The sequence below is a fragment of the Eschrichtius robustus genome, chromosome 8, assembly GCF_028021215.1.
Source record: "Eschrichtius robustus isolate mEscRob2 chromosome 8, mEscRob2.pri, whole genome shotgun sequence".
Classification (NCBI taxonomy): Eukaryota; Metazoa; Chordata; class Mammalia; order Artiodactyla; family Eschrichtiidae; genus Eschrichtius; species Eschrichtius robustus.
The window spans coordinates 21,060,156-21,081,564 of NC_090831.1; the positions used below are offsets into that span (position 1 = coordinate 21,060,156).

Consider the following 21,409-nt stretch of genomic DNA (forward strand, 5'->3'; position numbering starts at 1 on the left):
TTGTAACATCATTTAGTTGATTCCTATGCATTACTCAAATGTAAGTGTACTAAAATATATTGGAAAAAAGTCCCATTTTCTTTGAAATTAGGACAATTTAATAGTTAATGTGTCTGTTTCTGAAAATATTGAGAGGAAAAAAATAACCTCATCACTTTCATAAGCTTGTTCTCTGTACTCCGGTTAATCTTTTTTTTTTTTTTTTCTTCTAAAGGCTTTAGTTGAAAAATGCCATCGAATTACATCAGTAGTTTTCATTGGTGCACCACATATTTCCGATTGTACTTTCAAAGCTCTTTCTACTTGTGACCTCAGAAAGATCCGATTTGAAGGTCTGTGATGTTAAAAAGTGGTTTAGCATTAATTTTTACTTTTAATCTTGTGGCAATTCAAATACAATACTTCTCTTTTTTTTTAAAAACAGGAAATAAAAGGATTACCGATGCGTGCTTCAAATTTATAGACAAGAATTCTCCAAATATCAGTCATATTTACATGGTGGACTGCAAGGGAATAACAGATGGTAGCCTCAAGTCACTCTCACCTTTGAAGCAACTTACTGTGTTGAATCTGGCAAATTGTGTAAGGTAATGAGTCATTCAGTCAAGAAACGCTGATTATCTAGAATGTTCCAGACTTCCTCAAGATGCTCATTGGTTAGGAGAGTAAACATGAAACTCAGGAGTGCAAGTGGAGGTAAATGCAGAGTTCTGTGGTAAAACAAAGGAGGGGCACCCAACCCAGACTAGTTATGTGGGGGCATGGGGAGACTGTCAGGGAACGCTCAGGATATGTGGAATCACAGGCCCTTGTAAGAGTAAATGAATTTGCTGGAACACTTATGGGCTACCTTTCCTAGTGAAGGTTCTCACAGCTAGTTCAGTTAATAGGTCTTTTTCCCAAATGGACTTTCCAACTTGCTTATGAAGAACCAATCTTACTGAAGTGTTTCCTCTTGGGTACTAGTTAGATTTCTCCTCTGTGTGGGTTTGCTCACAGATGGACAGATGGCAAGTTCTTACTGAAACCCTTTCTTTAGCTGGGTTACAAATGGGCTTCTATCCTGGTATTCTCAGGTGGGCAAGGATCAAATTCTTGCTAAAATTTCTTCCCCAGTGGATATCTCAGCCTCTTGCCTGTATAAATTTCTTATAATATTAAAGGGCCAGATGATAACAAAATAGCGTTTGATCTACAATGAAATTGGTTAATATTTGGGAAAACATAAGACAAGTCAGAGTAATAAGCTAAGCTACACAAAATCTTAACCCATGTTCCCTATATTAAAATGGGGAGGCACCATGGGTTGGGGAGGGGAGGTAAAGACAGGATTTGAAATGGGTAAAACCTGTATTACGAAATGAAGCCTCCAGTCAACAGCCAGCAAGGAACTGAGGCCTCCTGTCAACAGCCATGTGCGTGAACTTGGAAGCAGACCCTCCACCCTCAGTCAATCCTTTGGATGATTAAAGTTCCAGTTGGCATCTTGGTTGCAAGCTCATGAGCAAGCTGGCACCATAATGCAAGCAGGATGTGTGTGTGTGTGTGTGTGTGTGTGTGTGTAACAGCTAATCCTATCTGTATTAACATGTGAAATAAAATTGAATTGCATTCATATATTTCACTCAGGCTTCTGCAGGTTACATAATTTTAAAAAGAAATGGAGGTTTTTCTGCGTCCAGCAGTATAGTTGACAAAACACTTCAAAGGACTCCTTGCTACAAACAATTTAGATCCTGGATGAAACATGCTTTCAATACATTGCTGAGCCCACAAAGAGTACTAGATATATCCAATATCATGATTCTTCACCACCTTCTCAATGAGTAGACCCTCTAAGACGAACAGTGAATACCAAGCAAACATAAAGATAGAGCTGCTATGAGCATAAATGTTCATTTCAACATTGGCATTAAGACAATCAGTTTTAGCAAGACTCAAGATAGGGAAGCAGGATGAGACTTCTGCAGTGTCTGGACCTCTTCAAGGCGGACAAAGTGGTATCAGGTAGATAGTACCTAGGCCCCTGGAAGAAGTTAGCTCAAAGCTTTTCTGAAGGAAAGCACCTTCTCTTTAGGTGTCCAAAATTCCCATAGGTTAAAGTCAAATAAATAGGTGCTCACAATTAAAGACCATCAAATGTACAAAGATATAAGTCACCATGAAGCAAAATAAATTTGAACTTCCATAATTCATATATTAGAATTATCATAGAATATTAAGTAACCATGTATGAAATATTTGAAGAAATAAATAATGGAACCAGAAATATGAGCAGACAACAAAATGTGATAAAAATAACCAGATTTACTTGAAAAACTAACTTTTAGAAATAAAAAATATAGTTATTGAAATAAAGAAAATGAATTGCTAATCAGCAGGTTAGAACTCACTGAAGAGAGAAGTACAAAGCTAGAAGATAACTGAAGAAATGACAGCAGAGTGAAAAAAGAAAAAGAAAAATGTGATGGAGTATAACAAAAGACAGAGAAGTTTTAATATCAGCGTTTTAGATTAGATTTTTAAAATTCATCTATAAGAGATACACCTAAAACAGGAAGTTTGAGAGTCAAAGTATACATTTTTCTCAACCACATATCAACCCTTCAAAAAATGGACTATGTATGAAGTTTTAAAGCAAGTTCCCACAACTTTCATAGTATTGGTAACGAACAAACTATATTCTCTAACTACAATGCAGTTAAATTAGGAATCAGTAATAAAAAGATAAATTTCAAAAATATATATGATTTAAAAGTGAAAATTCCAGGGCAGCAGAATCACCTGAAGAGCTGAATAAAACTACATATGCCCAAGGCCTACCCCAGAGCTACTGAATCTGAATATCTAGGGATGGAACACTAGCTTGTATATTTTTTAAAAAACAACATGGGTGCTTCTGATGCGCAGCCAGGTTTAGGATTAAATGCATTAACCCATTAACTTGGACCATTACCTGAAAAGTCCTTTTCTATTGACTTTTATGCCTCCAGGATTATCATATAAATGTATATATACATCTATATATACACATCCATATATATACACATACACATGTCAGCATATGTGTGTGTGTGTGTTAGTATATAAATGTCTGTTTTCAGGCTATCTTTTCTGTTCCATTCATTTATCTGTTTTCTGTCTAATCTTGCACAGTACTTTATCTGTAAAATGGGGAAAATGAAGAGTATACACTCAGGATTGTTGTGAGGATCAAATAAGTTAATTCATGTAATATACTTAGAATAGTGTCTGGCACATAATAAGCACTCAAGAAATGTTATCCTTTATTATTATTACTGCTTTATAATATGTTTTAATATCTAAAAGAATGAGACTCTCTTTATTAGTAGTCTTCTTTTAAGTTATTAGATATTTTTGCCAGTTTATTCTTCCAAGTGAACTTTAGAATAATTTTGTCATATTTCAGAAAAAATCCTATTGAGATATTAATTGAAATTATGTTAAATATATAAATTTTGGAAAGATATATAGTTTTATAATACTTATCTGATTTTCTCTTTACCCAAGAATTATTTATTAAAAATGATTCAGATATCCATGTAGTTTATATCTAATTATCACTGTTACTAATTTTTCATTTTACGACATCATGGTACAAAAATACGGCCTGTACAATTCCTGTCTTTTGGGATCTTTATTTAGAGGTAATGCTGGTGAAATAGATGATGGTTATGTTGTTTATCATGTTGAATATATATGAATAGTCCATGGAACTTAAATTACATTAATTATATTACTTAAACTTTATGCCCCTTTTTTGTTTGTCAAAAGCTAAGTCTAATACAAAATTATGCTCTTTTTGAATTTTTATTTTTCTTTCATTTTGTATTTATGCTATATTATATGTTGCATAAAAGTTCATGACTAAAATTACCAAAAAAAAGTCAGACTGGCCTTGGATTTCTCTTCTGTAACAGAAAATATATTTATAATTGGTATTTTAATTAATATTGTTTATATTGTTATATTATATATATACATTTATATGTTTGGTATTTCTGTTGCAGAGGAGAAATCCAAGGCCAGCCTGATTTTTTAGGTTTTTTTTTGGGGGGCGGGGTTGTTTTTTGGGTTTTTTTGGCTGCACTGCACAGCATGTGGGATCTTAGTTCCCCAACCAGGGATCGAACCTGTGCCCCCTGCATTGGAAGCATGGAGTCTTAACCAACCTGATTTTTTTAAAAAATTATTTTATTGAAGTATAGTTGATTTACAATGTTGTGTTAATTTCTATGGATAGTCTGATTTTTTTTGATCACACACACACACACATATATATATATATTTTAAAATTGTTACATCATTACACCATTTCACTGTACGCAGTTTCATGGCAGGAAAGAATATGATCCCCAAATTCTGTACCCAACCATATTATCTTCATTGGGGTGATACCTAATCAATGTAAAATTACCCTGTTAGTCTTGTTTAATATTTTTACTAGTATAGTATTCTAACTCAATGTAAAATTATCACCCCGTGTTAATTTTATTTACCTTTACCTAATACCACCGCACAATTTTCTTCGTTTTTGTTGTCATTTTATTATAAATGTGTTTCTTGTTGACTATTTATAATTTAGAGAATCATTTATAAGTCTGGACTTACATGGGAGGGGTGGGAGGGATGGCACTGACACATAGGTGTCTATGATTAAGGACAGTGTGGGAAGACTGAGGTCAAGATCTTCTTACAGCATCAGATTTTCTCTGCTTCAGAAAGAAAGGATCTTTAGGTAACTTATTAGGTTCCCAGTCCAGCTAAATTGACTTGTACTTAGTGGCAATTCCTCCAAGATTTTGACAGTAGTTTGACTGTTAGGCGTGGTTCTCCCTATCCTAAGTTTTGGTCTTTTTCTTTTGCAGGAGATTGCATCAGGCACTGTTTAACATGATCACATTTTAACCCCAGGGAAGAAACCTTATAGGCTATCTGTTTTATTAATAATTAGGCCACCTAATTAAATGAACAAATGAATAGGAATGGCATTTTTAGTAACATTTCTCCCATTACTATCATTTACATATTTTCTATTAAAATAAAAGCTATATAATCAAATTTGGTTTAAAAATGTTGGCAAAATACCAGATATAGATATCACCTTGCTATTTTGGAATGTATTGGGTATAGTAACTATTATTTTAATAGTATTCTACATATTTATACATAAAATCACATGTAGAGCTTTTCTTACTCTTTCCTACAGAATTGGTGACATGGGACTAAAGCAGTTTCTTGATGGTCCTGCAAGCACAAAGATAAGAGAGCTAAATTTAAGTAACTGTATCCACTTGGGTGATGCCTCTATTGCAAAACTATCAGAGCGGTATGATAAAACAATAGTATTTTACATCATGTTATTAGTAATTGTATATTTGTTAATAGGACAAATCAGAGATAGACTTTTGAAGCCATTTGGAAAACATAAGGGATGCCCAGAAGCTGGTCCAATATTCAGCAAAACGAAATAAGACATTGGAGTCATGGAATGAATTAATCTTTTGACTATATCTAAGACGTTTCTTATTAAATTTCAACTTGGAGAAAGTTTGAGATGGAATCACTCATGAAGTTATGAATAGCTATACCTGGGTGACTTCTCTGTACTTTTCAAGGATAACATCTCTATGTAAACCTTTACAGCATTTCCCAAGGGATATTCAAGCTGGTGGGTTTATTCTTGACCCTGTTTACTTGTGTACACTAAGGGGTTAAGTACAATTCTTGTAGCAAACTTGTAAGGATAAGTGAGAAATTTAACTTTGCACTTTTAGTGGTCATTCATCGTGGTATTTACATGATAGTTTTTGTATGCATGTAATATATTTTTTTCTTATTAGAAATTGCAATATGAAATGAAATCACAGAATGTTTTATACAGTAATCCACCTCTCTTTCATTCAACTTTGTAATGTCAATTATTTCCACTTTTTTTTTTTTTCTTGGCCGTGCTGCCCACGGCATGTGGGATCTTAATTCCCGACCAGGGATCGAACCCACGACCCCTGCAGTGGAAGCGCGGAGTCCTAACCACTGGACAGCCAAGGAAGTCCCAATTATTTACACTTTTAAGCTTACTTTTATGACAAGAAAAGGAAAATCCTTGTTTCAATAGCATTTGCTTTCCCCAAGTAGTTTTTAATATGAAGAAATTTCTACTGACAGTGTGATTAAAAGCTAAAATGAATTCTTCATGCTACTTTCTTTCAGCTGCTCTAATTTAAACTACTTGAGTTTACGAAATTGTGAACATCTGACTGACCTAGGAGTTGAATTTATTGTAAACATCTTTTCTTTGGTATCAGTAGATCTCTCTGGAACAGACATCTCTAATGAGGTAAAAAAAAAAAAGTGTTCAAACAATTCAATGACTTCTATTGTTTTCTGTAATATAATCATTTTCCATTTTGTAAACAATGGAGAGAACAACAATTATTTTTATTTCTTAGAATATTGGATTATAAAGGGCAAGTTTGGGAATATTGTTTCTGGAATAGCGATAGGTGAGGTTATTTGTAAATCAATGGTCTTGTTTCTCTGCTTTAAAAAATGGCAAAACACAATATTTTGAGGAAAGTCCTGACAGATCAGAGTTTTATGTGATAGATCTGAAATGTGTTTCAATTATAGACATTTGGTTATTGTGGAGATATACTTTGGATGGCTTAGGTATATTTTTCCTGTGGATTGTATATTCTATAAGACTACCTGGGTGCCTTGAGATCCAAGTCCTTAGTTCAAAACTGAAGTCTAGAAATGGCCTCTACAAATCTATAAGAGGATACATTTTAAGAAACTCATTTCTTGCAAGCTGCTGTTGCTACTCATCAGAGTTGAAACACAGGTCACACCTATCCTATCATTCCAGCACTGCCCCATTTACTAATCAAAATGAAGATAAACCCAGAGATCTGTCATGTTTCTGAAAGACTTTAATGGACTGTAGTTAGATAAGGAATGTACTGGCTTCTCTTGAAAATCAGAGCATTGGGAGGGATAGAAGAAAACAGAGGTGAGGATCTCTTCCCCATCTGCTTGCTAAATCCCTATTTATCCCTCAAGCTCATCAAATATCACCTGTCTCTGAGGTCTTCTCTGAGAAGTCCTACCTTACAGGCAAGTACAGGAACTTCTCTACGTACATCTCCAGCCACAGTGCATTCTTTAACATGATCTGTTTCTGTTTCTCACTGCATTACTGACACCTGTGTTATATGGCCATCCTTCCCTACATATTCAGTGGGCTCTTTTAAATAACTATGTCTGTTCATTGGTTCAGGTTCTTTCCTTTCTTTATCTAAGAGTGAATTTAGATTCAGCCTCCATTCTGCTAGATGGTCTCCTCTCCCCTTCCTTGGAGTGTTGTCTAAATGTAGTATGAGAGTGGGAGCTCAGGGCACTTACATGTAGTCAACTCATGGTGGAATCAAGCCTGGTCTTCTCAATGCTGTCTTTTGTCCAAGGTGGAATCCAGTGAGATGTCTGAGGGCCCATTTGGTTTCCTTCCAGGTAAATTCCTGATGTGTCTTCCCTTTCCTGGCTCTAAGCCCCCTTTCAAGTCTTCAGGCTCCTTTGTCATAGGGGCCCTTGCTCTGGGCCCCTCTGGGTCATCCTGGGGCATGGGGACTCTGTGAGGCCTTCTTAGGTCCACAATCCCAGACATCCCCTGCAGACATTTTCCTGCTGTTACATCTGGGTGTATTTGCCCTCAGACCCATGCCTCACCCTTCTCACTCTCCTACAGAATGGCTGATTCACGTCAGTTAGATTCCAGTTGGGTTTGGTGCTTGTGAGGCATTTGTGCACAATGGGAGGGTCAGAAGAAGGGAGAGGCCGGGGTTTTCCTCCACCTTTCCTTTCATTATTATCATCAGCTGCATGTCTTTTGTGATCTACTCCCTTTAGTCAGAACTGCTGTGGTTCTAGCTTCCCTCGTGACCTTGGACTCTGGGCTCTAATAAACACCATTGTTTCCCATTGTCCTTCCAGCATAGGGGTGGTAGTGGTTTCCTGCTGCTAAATCTCTAGATTTTGTCATTATTCCATTAGGCTCCTCAGTTCTCTAACACCTATTTAGTCAATTCTCTTTCACAATTAAATTTCCTCAGTTTGAAATTAGAGTTGTTTTTATTTTCCTCATTAGATCTTAGCTGGTATAATGATGAGCATAGGAAAACTCTGCTGCCTTGTTGCTTTGCACAGCCATACCAGGGAAAAGTAGAATGAGTTCTCATGTACTCTTAGACCCCCAAACCTATCCGGAGATAGAGTCCAGGGAGGTCTGGAACAGGGCCCTGTATCCCAGCACCTCATTCTTTTGCTTCCCTCCTGCTCTCCCTTCCCCTCTTCTTCCTCCACCCTCCCCTCCTTCCCCCCCTTCTCTCTCCCTTCCTCTTGTCTCTCCTTTCTCTTCTCCTTCCCTCTCTGCTCCTCTCCCCTCTTCTTTTCTTTGCTCCCCATCTCTTCTCTTGGCACAGATTCTTTGTCTAATCTGAGGGTGGAAGAAATGTTCCAACTGATTACATGGTTTTTAAAAATGTCATGTTCCAAAAATTTCAGGGTTTAGAATTTAAAGCTTACAAGTCTAGGATGTTTTTGTCCTGTGTTGTTCTGTAAAAACCCTTCCCTGACACATATAAGTAGAAGGCCCAGCTGTTGTCTGAAGGGTCACAGGGTAACAAGAAGGATCAAAGCACATTATAAAGTACATTAAAATATAATTCCACCACAGCACTCATCACAAGCCTGAACTATCTGGTGAACATTTGTTGAATTAACGAAGGTAGGCTTAGATGCTCTATCCTAGTTTTTAGCATTTGCGAAAAGCTCAGTTTTTATTTTCGAAGACCACATATTAAAATTTTTAACTGAGGAAAAGTTAAAAACTTAGGAATATAGCCTCAAGTCCCATTCACTGTTTTAATTTTTTTGTAAAGAATATACACAATCTGAAAGAGCACCTATGGAGAAGAAAGCTAGTTGTTTTCTGCTAAAAGACTGAAAAGTCTTCTGAAGGCTGTTGTTTTCCTCCTCCAAGTCAGTTAAACTGTGATCTAAAAGTCAAATGATTGACAACATAGTGCTACAACAGCTGTGGAAGCTAACCTCAAACAGTCAAATTAAAATGAGTCAGCCCAGATGTCAACTCGGGGCAGCTAAACACCAGCCTGGATTGTAGGTCTGATGAAGTACAAATATGACTATAGACTTAACATTCAAGATTTAAACTCTGGAATGTTACAGATATTCACCAGAGATCAAATGTGACCACTTATGCCTTTGGGAAAAAAAACAATTCATGTTTTCTAATAATTATGTTCACTCACAATTCTTTTCAATAGTGAGTTTTTAGTTAGAATCACACTACTTACTTAGTTAACAAATATTTACTTTAATTACATTGTGCTTGGTGCTGGGGATACTGGAATGAACAAAACAGACAGGGCCCCTCCTCCTAGCCCTTACATTCTAGTGGAAGACAGGCATGAGACAAGTGGTTACAAAACATGATGGGTGTGGGAAACAAACAGATGGGAAACTTAACCTGGCTCAGAGAGTCAGAGAAGATCTTCTTTTACAAGAGAAGGGGAAAGAGTATGTGGTGAGCCAAAGAAATAGCTCGCACAAAGGTAAAGAGGTTGAGAGTATGGTCGCATCAAGGAAATCTGCACATTTGGGTATAGCTGGATTAGGAGGAGAGTGGTGAGAGATGATGTTTGAGAGGTAGGCGGGGGCCAGGTCATGAGGGGTCCAGAAGCCACAGTGAGGAATCTGTTCTCTCCCTTGTTGGCAATGGAAGGACATTCAGTATTGTCAATTAGACAGTAACACAGTCAGACTGACATTTTGAAAAGGTCACTCTATCTGCTGGATAGACATGGAGATGATAGATGCACTAGTGACCAATTATAAAGCAGTAATTCACGTGAAAAATTATGAGGGTCTATATTAGGGCTATAACCTGGGAGATGGTAGTAGGGCTGGCACAGCAGATTGAGGGACATTTAGAAGAAAGAATCAACGGGAGCTAGGGACAGAAGGAGTATGGGGGTAAGGAAGAGAGAGAGGGAATCAAGGATGATGCCAGATTTTTGGCTTGAGCATCTCTATAAATGGTGGTGTCCTTTACTGAGCTGTGTCCCTTCCATAGGGAGAGGAACAGGTTGGCTACAGGTTGGGAAAATAGGCATGTTTAGTTTGAGTCACCTGCAAGACAGCTTTATAGAGAGGTACAAGAGCTCTGGAAATAAGCAGGGAAATCAGTGAAATTTACTCCTTGGAGGTAGAAAAGCTCTCTAGGGTTGCAGTGGGTGATGGGGCATTGTGTTCAGAAAATCATGGATACTTATGAGGAAGTTAAGCAGCAAAGGCAAAACTACAGATATTTAGAAATCCAAAAAGGTGTTTAATTGTGAGAGCTAATTTAAATGGGGGAAGCCAAGAAGAGAACACAGTTATTTCAAACTTTATACATTTTTTATAATTATTTTATTGTCTTCAGCCATTCCTTTTGTGGAGAATAGTGACTAATGTATTACATCATCCATGAATAAAAGTTGTTTAGGAAGTTATCTAATAAGCATATTTTATAGAAAGAGGAAAAACATCAATTTTTCTCTTCTAATATAAACAGGATAGGGTTTGTAAGTGAAGGAAATAGCTCATTAATGTGATGGTATTTTAAGCTATCTTTAAAATTCTTTAATTTTCTATAACTTTTTCTTAATGTCTAATTCAGTGGGATGTTATTTGTTCTCTACTCACCCCAGAGGATTGTTTGAATATAAGGTTATATCTCCGTGTATACAGGAAAATGTTTTCCACTCTAGTTAGGAGAACTGTCATTTGCTGAAGACCACAGGATCCATACTTAGGGCAGTTCAATCTGTTGCTTAAATTGTTTTAGTCACCACCATACTTGTTTAAAGGAAAAATGAGTCAGAGCAATGTTCCAGACAGTATGCTTAGACAGAGGTTTAAGAAGACTCTTTCATTTGCCTGATTTTCAAAAGTTTTCACCATGAGTGCCAATTGTGTAGGCCATCTCCTGGAGTCCCCTCACTAGAAGGTGAGATCCATGAGGCTGAGACTTTGTTTTGTTCACTGCTGTTTTCCCAGAACCCTGGGGGTAGTAGACACTCGAAAAATACACATTGAATGAAGGAACAAATGCTGAGGTCTAGGGCACCAAATGTGAGTAAGATCTGTTCCCTGCAGCCCAATTTGGAAGGGTGTGACTAATTTAATTATGGTGTGGCAGGTGTAGTGGTAGAGGAAGCAGAGGAAAGGATCTATTAACTCAGTCTGTCTAACACAGAAGCATGCAAATGCATGCTTGTTCAAGGAACTTTACGTAGCTTAGTACTGCTAGAATATACTGTGAAAAGGAGATGTCACTGAGGGAATATCATGTTATCCCCAAGGAGCCTGGACTTGAATCAATGGATGATGAAGTAGCACCTAGAAGGGGAGCCACAGTCAGAGTCAGCCACCCATTTTAGATTATTTGGGTTATTCTCTGGGTGACAGACTGGAGGGGAGACCAGTGGGAGTTACTTCAGTAGTTAAAGAAAGAGATGAGAAGTTCTTGAACTAGGTCAGAGGACAGAAGTAGTATGGAAAGAACATATTCAAGACTACTTAGGAGGTAAAATTGAAAGAACTTGATGACTGATTAGATGTGGAAGATAAGAGCCTGGAGGTGAGGGGGAGGATAAGAATGATTCCAAAATCTGGCTTTGGGTGGATGGAAGTCCTACCCGAAAGAAAGTTAGGTAATGTAGGAAAAGTAACAGGTTTTGAGAGAAAGGTGATTTCAGTTTTATCAGACTGAGTTAGAGTGTGTGGGATATTCAGGCCAAAGGCTTGGGAGAGAGATCCTGAAGGGAGACTCAGATTTAGGAGTCATCAGCATGGAGGTGTGAATGTGGCCAAGATCCTGAGAGACAGTGTAGGGAGTATGGAGAGATGTGCACCCAGGAAGACCACAATAGAACACCAATATTTAAAGAATGGGAAGAAGATGAATCCATGAAGGATGCTAAAGATAGAAGATGAAAAACGTTGTAAGAGAATCAGGTGACTGTAGTCATGTGTGAAATGTTGAGGGAACAACCAACAATGTCTAATAAAACAGAAATAAAATCGGAGAAAGACCAAAATTTGAAAGAACATTTACCATTAATTAAACAGATGCCTGCCAACCACTCTGATGTCATTTCATGTCCGTGCTCCTCTCATTCTCTTTCCTCAAGCCCCACTGCCACTTTCAAGCTCCTCAAACAAGCCAAATTCTTTCCTACCTCAGGATCTTTATATATATTGTAGTTTCTGCTTGGGATGCTCCTCCTTCCATTCTTGTGCTTGAGTAGGTAGATGCTAAGCAAGTAATCACTGATGTTCCTGACAATAGCTGTAGCATCTTGACATAAGCTAATAATGCCTTTTAAGATATTCTGGATGTAATTTTATAAATACTAAACATTAGGCATGCTATCTGTAATTATCAGAAAATCACACTCTCATAAGCCTCTTAGATAGCCTCATCCACCAGAGGGCAGACATCACAAGCAAGAAGAACTACAATCCTGCAGCCTGTGGAACAAAAACCACATTCACAGAAAGAGAGACAAGATGAAAAGGCAGAAGGCTATGTACCACATGAAGGAACAAGATAAAACCCCAGAAAAACAACTAAATGAAATGGAGATAGGCAACCTTCCAGAAAAAGAATTCAGAATAATGATAGTGAAGATGATCCAAGACCTCAGAAAAAGAATGGAGGCAAAGATCGAGAAGATGCAAGAAATGTTTAACAAAGACCTAGAAGAATTAAAGAACAAACAGACATGAACAATACAATAACTGAAATGAAAAATACACTGGAAGGAATCAATAGCAGAATAACTGAGGCAGAAGAACGGATAAGTGACCTGGAAGACAGAATGGTGGAATTCACTGCTGTGGAACAGAATAAAGAAAAAAGAATGAAAAGAAATGAAGACAGCCTAAGAGACCTCTGGGACAACATTAAATGCAAAAACATTCGCATTATAGGGGTCCCAGAAGGAGAAGAGAGAGAGAAAGACCAGAGAAAATATTTGAAGAGATTATAGTCAAAAAATTCCTTAACATGGGAAAGGAAATAGCCACCCAAGTCCAGGAAGTGCAGAGAGTCCCATACAGGATAAACCCAAGGAGAAACATGCTGAGACACACAGTAATCAAATTGGCAAAAATTAAAGACAAAGAAAAATTACTGAAAGCAGCAAGGGAAAAATGGCAAATAACATACAATGGAACTCCCATAACGTTAACAACTGATTTCTCAGCACAAACTCTACAAGCCAGAAGGGAGTGGCATGACATATTTAAAGTGATGAAAGGGAAGAACCTATAACCAATATTACTCTACCTGGCAAGGATCTCATTCAGATTTGATGGAGAAATCAAAAGCTTTACAGGCAAGCAAAAGCTAAGAGAATTCAGCACCACCAAACTAGCTCTACAACAAATGCTAAAGGAACTTCTCTAAGTGGGAAATACAAGAGAAGAAAAGGACCTACAAAAACAAACCCCAAACAGTTAAGAAAATGGTAATAGGAACATACATATCAATAAGTACCTTAAACGTGAATGGATTAAATGCTCCAACCAAAAGACACAGGCTCGCTGAATGGATACAAAAACAAGACTCATACATATGCTGTCTCCAAGAGACCCACTTCAGACCAAGGGACACATACAGACTGAAAGTGAGGGAATGGAAAAAGATATTCCATGCAAATGGAAATCAAAAGAAAGCTAGAGTAGCAATACTCATATCAGATAAAATAGACTTTAAAATAATGAATATTACAAGAGACAAGGAAGGACACTACATAATGATCAAGGGATCAATCCAAGAAGAAGATATAACAATTATAAATATATATGCACCCAACATAGGAGCACCTCAATACATAAGGCAACTGCTAACAGCTATAAAAGAAGAAATCGACAGTAACACAATAATAGTGGGGGACTTTAACACCTCGCTTACACCAATGGACAGATCGTCCAAACAGAAAATTAATAAGGAAACACAAGCTTTAAATGACACAGTAGACCAGATAGATTTAATTGATATTTATAGGACATTCCATCCCAAAACAGCAGATTATGCTTTCTTCTCAAGTGCACACAGAATATTCTCCAAGAAAGATCATATCTTGGATCACAAATCAAGCCTCAGTAAATTTAAGAAAACTGAAATCATATCAAGCATCTTTTCTGACCACAACACTATGAGATTAGAAATCAATTACAGGGGGCTTCCCTGGTGGCGCAGTGGTTGAGAATCTGCCTGCCAATGCAGGGGACACAGGTTCGAGCGCTGGTCTGGGAAGATCCCACATGCCGTGGAGCAACTAGGCCCGTGAGCCACAACTACTGAGCCTGCACGTCTGGAGCCTGTGTTCCGCAACAAGAGAGGCCGCGATGGTGAGAGGCCCGCACACCGCGATGAAGAGTGGCCCCCACTTGTCACAACTAGAGAAAGCCCTTGCACAGAAACGAAGACCCAACACAGCCAAAAATAAATAAATAAATCAATCAATCAATCAATCAATCAATCAATCAATCAATCAATTACAGGAAAAAAAACGTAAAAAACATAAACACATGGAGGCTAAACAATACATTACTGAATAACCAAGAGATCACTGAAGAAATAAAAGAGAAAATCAAAAAATACCTAGAGACAAATGACAATGAAAACACGACGACCCAAAACCTATGGGATGCAGCAAAAGCAGTTGTAAGAGGGAAGTTTATAGCAATACAAGCCTACCTTAAGAAACAACAATCTCAAATAAACAATCTAACCTTACACCTAAAGGAACTAGAGAAAGAGAAACAAACAAAACCCAAAGTTAGCAGAAGGAAAGAAATCATAAAGATCAGAGCATAAATAAATGAAATAGAAAAAAAGAAAACAATAGCAAAGGTCAATAAAACTAATAGCTGGTTCTTTGAGAAGATAAACAAAATTGATAAACCATTAGCCATACTCATCAAGAAAACGAGGGAGAGGACTCAAATCCATAAAATTAGAAATGAAAAAGGAGAAGTTACAACAGACACCGCAGAAATACAAAGCATCCTAAGAGACTACTACAAGCAACTCTATGTCAATAAAATGGACAACCTGGAAGAAATGGACAAATTCTTAGAAAGGTATAACCTTCCAAGACTGAACCAGGAAGAAATAGAAAATATGAAGAGACCAATCACAAGTACTGAAACTGAAACTGTGATTAAAAATCTTCCAACAAACAAAAGTCCAGGACCAGATGGCTTCACAGGTGAATTCTATCAAACATTTAGAGAAGAGCTAACACCCATCCTTTTCAAACTCTTCCAAAAGATCGCAGAAGAAGGAACACTCCCAAACTCATTCTATGAGGCCACCATCACCTTGATACCAAAACCAGACAAAGATACTACAAAAAAAGAAAATTACAGACCAATATCACCCATGAATATAGATGCAAAAACCCCCAACAAAATACTAGCAAACAGAATCCAACAACACATTAAAAGGATCATACACCACGATCAAGTGGAATTTATCCCAGGGATGCAAGGATTCTTCAATATATGCAAATCAATCAATGTGATACACCACATTAACAAATTGAAGAAGAAAAACCGTATGATCATCTCAATAGATGCAGAAAAAGCTTTTGACAAAATTCAACACCAATTTATGATAAAAACTCTTCAGAAAGTGGGCATAGAGGGGACCTACCTCAACATAATAAAGGCCATATACAACAAACCCACAGGAAACATCATTCTCAATGGTGAAAAACTGAAAGCATTTCCTCTAAGATCAGGAACCAGACAAGGATGTCCAATCTCACCACTATTATTCAACATAGTTTTGGAAGTTTTAACCACAGCAATCAGAGAAGAAAAAGAAATAAAAGGAATACAAATTGGAAAAGAAGAAGTAAAACTGTCACTGTTTGCAGATGACATGATACTATACACAGAGAATCCTAAAGATGCCACCAGAAAACTACTAGAGCTAATCAATGAATTTGGTAAAGTTGTAGGATACAAAATTAATGCACAGAAATCTCTTGCATTCCTATACACGAATGACGAAAAATCTGAAAGAGAAATTAAGGAAACACTCTCATTTACCATTGCAACAAAAAGAATAAAATACCTAGGAATAAACCTACCTAGGGAGACAAAAGACCTGTAGGCAGAAAACTATAAGACACTGATGAAAGAAATTAAAGATGATACAAACAGATGGAGAGATATGCCATGTTTTTGGATGGAAGAATCAACATTGTGAAAGTGACTATACTACCCAAAGCAATCTACAGAGTCAGTGCAATCCCTATCAAACTACCAATGGCATTTTTCACAGAACTAGAACAAAAAATTTCACAATTTGTTTGGAAACACAAAAGACCCCGAATAGCCAGGGAAATCTTGAGAAAAAAAAAACAAAACGGAGCTGGAGGAATCAGGCTCCTGGATTTCAGACTATACTACAAAAGCTACAGTAATGAAGACAGTATGGTACTGGCACAAAAACAGAAATATAGATGAATGGAACAGGATAGAAAGCCCAGAGATAAACCCATGCACATATGGTAACCTTATTTTTGATAAAGGAGGCAAGAATATACATGGAGAAAAGACAGTCTCTTCAATAAGTGGTGCTGGGAAAACTGGACAGCTACATGTAAAAGAGTGAAATTAGAACACTTCCTAACACCATACACAAAAAGAAACTCAAAATGGATTAGAGACCTATATGTAAGACCGACACTGTAAAATTCTTAGAGGAAAACATAGGAAGAACACTTTGACATAAATCACACCAAGATCTTTTTTGATCCACCTCCTAGAGTAATGGAAATAAAAACAAAAAGAAACAAATGGGACCTAATGAAACTTAAAAGCTTTTGCACAGCAAAGGAAACTACAAACAAGATGAAAAGACAACCCTCAGAATGGGAGAAAATATTTGCAAACGAATCAATGGACAAAGGATTAATCTCCAAAATATGTAAACAGCTCATGCAGCTCAATATTAAAAAAACCAACAACCCAATCCGAAAATGGGCAGAAGACCTAAATAGATATTTCTCCAAAGAAGACACACAGATGGCCAAGAGGCACATGAAAAGCTGCTCAACATCACTAATTATTAGAGAAATGCAAATCAAAACTACAATGAGGTATCACCTCACACCAGTTAGAATGGGCATCATCAGAAAATCTACAAACAACAAATGCTGGAGGGGGTGTGGAGAGAAGAGAACCCTCTTGCACTGTTGGTGGGAATGTAAATTGATACAGCCACTATGTAGAACAGTATGGAGGTTCCTTAAAAAACTAAAAATAGAAGTACCATATGACCCAGCAATCCCACTGCTGGTCATATACCCAGAGAAAACCAAAATTCAAAAAGACACATGCACCGCAATGTTCATTGCAGCACTATTTACAATAGCCAGGCCATGGAAGCAACCTAAATGTCCATCAACAGACAAATGGATAAAGAAGTTGTGGTACATATATACAATGGAATATTACTCAGCCATAAAAAGGAACGAAATTGAGTCATCTGTAGAGACGTGGATGGATCTAGGGACTGTCATACAGAGTGAAGTAAGTCAGAAAGAGAGAAGCAAATATTGTATATTAACACATGTATGTGGAACCTAGAAAAATGGTACAGATGAACCAGTTTGCAGGGCAGAAATTGAGACACAGATATAGAGAACAAACGTATGGACACCAAAGGGGGAAAGTGGTGGGGGGGGATGGTTGTGGTGGTGTGATGAACTGGGAGATTGGGATTGACATATATACAATAATACGTATTAAATGGATAACTAATAAGAACCTGCTGTTTAAAAAAATAAATAAAGTTCAAAAAAAATCACACTCTCAACCTAGGTCATTTCAAGGCAATATCAATAGGTTTTATTTTATTGATCCATTCTCTCTTCAAGAAAACTTAAATCTTATGGTGAGATTAATTACTCTAGATGGTTTTCTAAATAAGTAAGCGTTCTTTAGTTCCTAATATATTGTATCTTATCCCTGCCACATTACAGCATAGTCCCCTAGAGGGGTGTTATGCTTTAAGATGGCCTCATTTGGGTAGCACCCAAATTATTTTCAAATTGAAATGCAAAACAAAGAAAAAAACCCGGTAATTCTAATTGAATATTGGCGTGTTGTTTCCATCTTAATTTTAATTGTATATGTTATAAGGTCATTTAGTTTCAGATATTTCTAGCCAAAGAAAAAAAAGAAGCCGATGTGAGAACTTTAACAATATCTCCTATATCTGTCCCCCTGCCTCCTCTCCAACCCTGCTGCCACTGCCATAGTTCAAGCACCATTTCTCCTTACTAACCTCTCTTGCCTTAAGTATCACTGTCCTCAAATCTGTTCTCCACTCTGCTGTGGTGTTATCTTCCAGCATGCAAATCTGAGCCTTTCACTTCCTTGCTCAGACTTCTTCAGGAGCTCTACATTGCTTTCAGCATAAAGTCTAAATAGTCTAGTGTGGAGAACCAAGCTCTTCCTGAGGTGGTTCCTGCCTACTTGTGCAGCCTCACTTCCAGATGACTCCCACCTTTCATCTGTGCTCCAGAGACATAGAACTGACTCTCCTACGGCTCCGCAAACATGTCATGCTCTCCTTGCCTTCCCATTTCTGTGAGTTAATCTCTCTGTCTGAAACAGCCTTTCTTCTTGGCCACCTAGTAAATTCTTGCTCATCCCTCAAGTTTCAGCTGTGTGAAGCTCTTCTGGAATTCCTGGGCAGGCTTAGGATCTACCTACCTTGTGCTTCCGCTGTACTTGATAATGCCTCCAATAAAGCAATGAGCTCAATATATTTTAATATTTTTTCCCACGCCTGTCTCCTTACAAATTGTAAGTTTCTTGAGGGCAGAGGCTGGATCATCCTGTCTTTGGGATGCCCAACATAATGCTTAGTACATAAGAGGCATGTAAAATATTTGATCAGTGAGTCAGTGAGTGAGGGAATGAATGGATCTGGTACCGTTTCCTTCCTGTAAACCAAACACTTAGACTTTTAAAAATTCTACATTTTCTTATTTATGATCTGAGCTGGAGTGGGAGAGCTTACAGTTGCATGTCTTAATCTGATGATACGCTTTCAAGAGGCCACCCATCTGCATGGAACACACATACAAATAAAGCCAGAGGTTTAGTGCAGCACAACCCCTAAAGGAGGAAGCACATGAAATCACTTGAGATTTAAGAAATAGAAAGAATGGGAGTTAAAAGAAAGCAGAATAACTCAGAGACAAATGGATTTGCCTTGGATTAAAAACAAAAACCACATTAGAAGTCTGCCCTTCTGAACTTTTTCATATGAAGCTGGACCTCTCCTTAGTCCATTCCAGGCCCTTCTTCCCAGCCAGTGGCCTTATATGAATCTGCTGGTCCCATCACTAGCAATAGTGGTTTTCCTCATAGGAGTTCCAGTCAATTTTCTCCTGTTTCCAGCAAAATGCCTACTAAAATCATTGCAAAAAGAAGTGACCAACCTGAGCTTGTCATTTCCCTCAAGGAGAATATCTGGTTGATATAACTTTCCTCTCAACCTCCATCAGGTAGGAGGCAAGTAGACTCAAGGTGACTTGTTCTATTTCCAGGTAACAGAGATGCTATTTTCCTTCCCTCCATATAGAGGACCAATTTCTGTGTATTGGCCAAAGCCTGCTTTCCTTTAGACTTGTAGGTTGGTAAATTAGGGTGGAAAGGTTGACACATTTTAAAAAGAAGTATGATACAAAATTCATACTAATAATCAAGTAAGTAGAAATAAATAGAAATAATTAAGAAGGTAAATTATTTTTATAAAATTGTAATTGCTAACCAGAGTATAAAAGGGAAGATCACTTGTGAGGTTAAGATACATTTTCATGGACATTGTACAAGATAGCATTATCAACGATTTTAGAAAGAGGATGTGTTAATTGAGATAAAACATATTTCCAATAAAAGTTTTGTTCTTTACTCCTTAGCGAATGTGGTAGGCAACACCAAACAGAGCGAATCTTTCAGAAAGAAACATTATATAAATGTAAACACTGATTCACACAATTACAAAGGGAACTAGATTTCATCCAAGAATTCTGAGAGTATGCCAGCAAGATAAGAGAAAACTGGGTCCATAAAAATAGATAATTTTGTAAATAGACTACTCATTCATTCACAAATACTTATTCATTGTCAACTGTGTGTCAAACACTATGCAAGGTTATAGGAGTACAAAACTTACACAGTCCTGGTCTCAAGGTACAGCTTAGTGGCAAAACAACAACAACAACAAGAGTAACAACATTACACGGCTAAAAGTTACTAAAAGCATGAGTTCAGAGTGTGGCTTCACATCCTTACAGGTGTCACAACACTATGAGAGTTCAGGCAGGTTACTTAACCTCTCTGTGCCTCCATTACCCTCTCTTTAAAACAGTAATTATAATATTACTTTCCTCATAGTGTTGTGAGGATTTGTAAACTGCGTAACATAGTGTCTGGCACACAGTAAACACTCAATACATCTTAGCAATAATTTATTGGAATTATGACATAATGAGGTATATTTGCTGTTATGGAGATATGTGCACTGCACTGCATCTTGGCAGCATGGATGAGTTGGAAAGTGAGCGCTTTTGTCTCTGTGAAGGAGTCAGGAGATGCTCTTCAGCTTTTGAGGTGCAGCTAAGAACTTCAGTAGGTGTTTGTGAGGTAAAGAAGAGAAGGGCATTCTCAATGAAGGAAGAAGCAGGGGGGAAGGCATAGAGACATGACAGAGGGTTATATGTTGGGGATTCACAGGTGACTTTGTATTCTCATAGCATGGCCTGAGAAGACAGAGGATGTGGCAGGAGATGAGGATGGAGAAAGAGGTGGAGGGCAGAAGGTGCATGGCCTCGCAAAGCGATTCAGACTGTGCTATATGCAATGGGAGCCACTGAAGAACTCTGAGTAGAACTCATACAGATTTGGGTACAGAGACATAACAGTAAGGGAGATCTATTTAAGAATGGGAAAGGTATTGCAATGACACTAGAAATAATGAGGTTTTGATTGTGGTGGCAGATGAGGCATGCATAAGAGATTTTTAGGAGGCAGTATAGGTAGGGCGGGCTTGGTGATTGATTGGATATGGGGAGCAGTGGGGAGAGGAGTAGACACAGATAATATCCAGGTTTTTATTTGGTCAGTTGTGGACATGGTGGTACCATTAACCAGGAAAAGAATCCTAAGAAAAGGATTAGGACTTGGACACAAGATACTGAATTCCATTTCAACATGTTTCAAT

General features: G+C 37.5%; 1 protein-coding gene across 1 annotated transcript in view; it reads left to right on the top strand.

Annotated features, from left to right (window-relative positions):
• Window positions 1-21,409, top strand: part of FBXL13 (F-box and leucine rich repeat protein 13) — a 188,044-nt gene that overhangs the window by 135,684 nt on the left and 30,951 nt on the right. The window contains exons 14-17 of the mRNA XM_068549800.1: window positions 215-332; window positions 425-587; window positions 5,231-5,350; window positions 6,235-6,361. Coding sequence (XP_068405901.1) covers window positions 215-332; window positions 425-587; window positions 5,231-5,350; window positions 6,235-6,361 — 528 coding nt within the window. The remainder of the gene's footprint in view (window positions 1-214; window positions 333-424; window positions 588-5,230; window positions 5,351-6,234; window positions 6,362-21,409) is intronic.